We start from the raw sequence: 2,531 nt of genomic DNA, 5'->3' as shown, positions 1-2,531 counted from the left end.
GATCACAAATTATCCTATTATTAAAAAATAAATAAATGGTGGTATATATCCGCTAAACTACTAAATTCTTAAACTACTGGACATAATCTGCTTATCCTACTAAACTACGATCACATGTTATCCTATAATTTTTATTATTAATTTATAATTATTATATATTTATAAAAATATTTTATAATTATAATATGAAGGGATAAATAAAAAATTTAAATAATAATGGGAACCGTGCATTGCATGGGATTTAACCTAGTATATAGAATATAATAACCGGAATGGAGTATATTTTAGTTCAACACTTATCCCCTTATTTTGGTTATTAAAAATAAAAATAAATAGTGTTATACACATGCTAAACTACTAAATTCCTAAGTTATTAGATATAGTCTCCTTATCCCGCTAAACTACAACCAAAACTTATCCTACAAAACTACCATCACACCTCCTTCCTAATTCTTTTATTATTTTTATTATAAATCTATAATTAATATATATTTATATAAATATATTAAAATTAATATATGATTGGATAAATAAAATTTAGAATTTATTTAAATATTAACAGAACATGTGCATTGCACGCGATTTAATCTAGTCTACTATAATAACTGGAATGACGTATAATTTGGTACAACAGTTATTCCCTCATTTTGTTTATGAAAAATTATAAATAGTGTTATATATCTGCTAAAATACTAAATTATTAGACTACTAGACATAATCTATTTATCCTACTAAACTACGACTCCATGTTTATACAATAATTTTAATTATAACTTTATAATTATTATATATTTATATAAATATTTTAAAATTATAATATGACCGAATTAAAAAATATATATATTAACGGAATCCTGGATTTAAACTAGTATCATAAAATAATATTTTAGGTTGAACAAAATTACATAGACAAAAAACAGCATAACAAAATTAATAAATTTATCAAGCCCAGCCCGAATAGTTATAACCTGAAAACCAACACCCCTAAATCCTATTATCAGGCTTCTTACAATCAAATTGAGTAGAAATGAGCTTGTCAAAACACAAGTACCTTCCGGAACAGCTTATGTCGGAGATACTCAAAAGACTTCCGGTTAAGGATGTTTTACGTTGTGGAGCTGTCCAAAAATCATGGTATTCTCTTGTAAGAACTCGTATGTTTATCTCTCTCCACTCTAATTATCAAAAACTCACATCCCATATAAACCCTAAATATCTACTTTTCCATAATTTTGATACCCATGAATTAACAGTACGTTTCGATGATCCACAATGTGAAGAATATTGCAATCATGCATTTGACTTGGGATCAGCTAGTGCCTGGTATGCACAATCAAATGGTTTAATTTGTCTGTCTTTAATGTTTGATTCAGAACATCATTATAATCCCAACATTGCTCTCTTGAATCCTCTAGCTCATAAATTTAAGATGCTCCCTCACTCGCCCCTTTCGATATTTACATTTCTCGAGACTGAGTGGAAGGCTTTAGCTTTTGGGTTTTTCTCGGAAGTTAACGATTATGTTGTGGTACATATTGTCAAACCTAAATCGACTGCTGCACCTTACTTTGATCCATACTCACCTGATGACTCTTACGAACAGGCCCTGCACACAGTAGAGATTGGGGTTTATAGTCTTAACTCTAATTCTTGGAAGCAAATATGCCAAGACAAAGTTTTTGTTGATTTTATGAGTACTAATAGATCTGTATTTGTTAATGGAACTGCATTTTGGGTAGGGTTTAACACCGACGTTTCATATCAATTAGTTATGTACTTTGATACCAAAACAAATATACTGGGAAAAATCAAGGTGCCTAACTGGATTGCACTTCACGAACGTCAGCTTTGTAATCCTCTTATTCTTCCATTTGGTCAATCGATTGCTTACTTTGTTGAGGTCGAGGATTTCGATGCAGAAGAGGATGATGAGGATTATAAATCTCCTCATCTGGATATTTGGGTATTGAAAGATGATATGATAGATGAGTTTTCTTGGGAGAAAAAGATGAGTGTGAGTATAAGTGAAGATGTTTCGGCTCAAGTCTTGGGTGTAAGGAACAACGGTGATCCAATACTAGGAAAATCAAACAGTTTGATTACATATGATCTTGACACCCATGAACCAAATGATTTTGTTGATCGTTTGACTCCCTATTCCTATGATGAGGATACACCATTCTTTTTCATCAGTCCTTTTGTGGAGACTCTGCGTTTGCTTGATATTGATCGAGATAATTGAACAAAATGTTAATTTGGAAGCCTTGTAATTGCAATGAGAACTTGGTAGAGTTCTTCAGCTAGCTCTCCATTTGATATGTGCTTCAAAAGTAGATTATGAACAGGGGAAGATTTCAAGCAAACAATTCTTTGGATTTGGCGGATTCTGATTTTGGTTCATCAAGTCTATGATTGTACGTTGAGAGTTTTCTTGATTTTGCTTTATAGTGTGTTATGTTTCTAAGATTATTTTTTTGCTAAATTTTCTAAGATTATGTTGTTTTGCCGCTATTGACAATTGGGACAAAGTT

At 30.9% G+C, this 2,531-nt stretch overlaps 1 protein-coding gene across 1 annotated transcript; it reads left to right on the top strand.

The window, feature by feature from the left end:
- The first annotated feature begins 1,027 nt into the window (after positions 1–1,027).
- Positions 1,028–2,242, top strand: LOC141674995 (putative F-box only protein 15). Its single transcript, XM_074481702.1, has one exon. It carries the CDS (start codon positions 1,028–1,030, stop codon positions 2,240–2,242), a length of 1,215 nt encoding a protein of 404 aa, XP_074337803.1.
- The last annotated feature ends 289 nt before the right edge of the window (positions 2,243–2,531 follow it).

The sequence above is a fragment of the Apium graveolens genome, chromosome 7, assembly GCF_009905375.1.
Source record: "Apium graveolens cultivar Ventura chromosome 7, ASM990537v1, whole genome shotgun sequence".
Taxonomy (NCBI): Eukaryota; Viridiplantae; Streptophyta; class Magnoliopsida; order Apiales; family Apiaceae; genus Apium; species Apium graveolens.
This window is presented reverse-complemented; position numbering and strand designations above follow the sequence as displayed.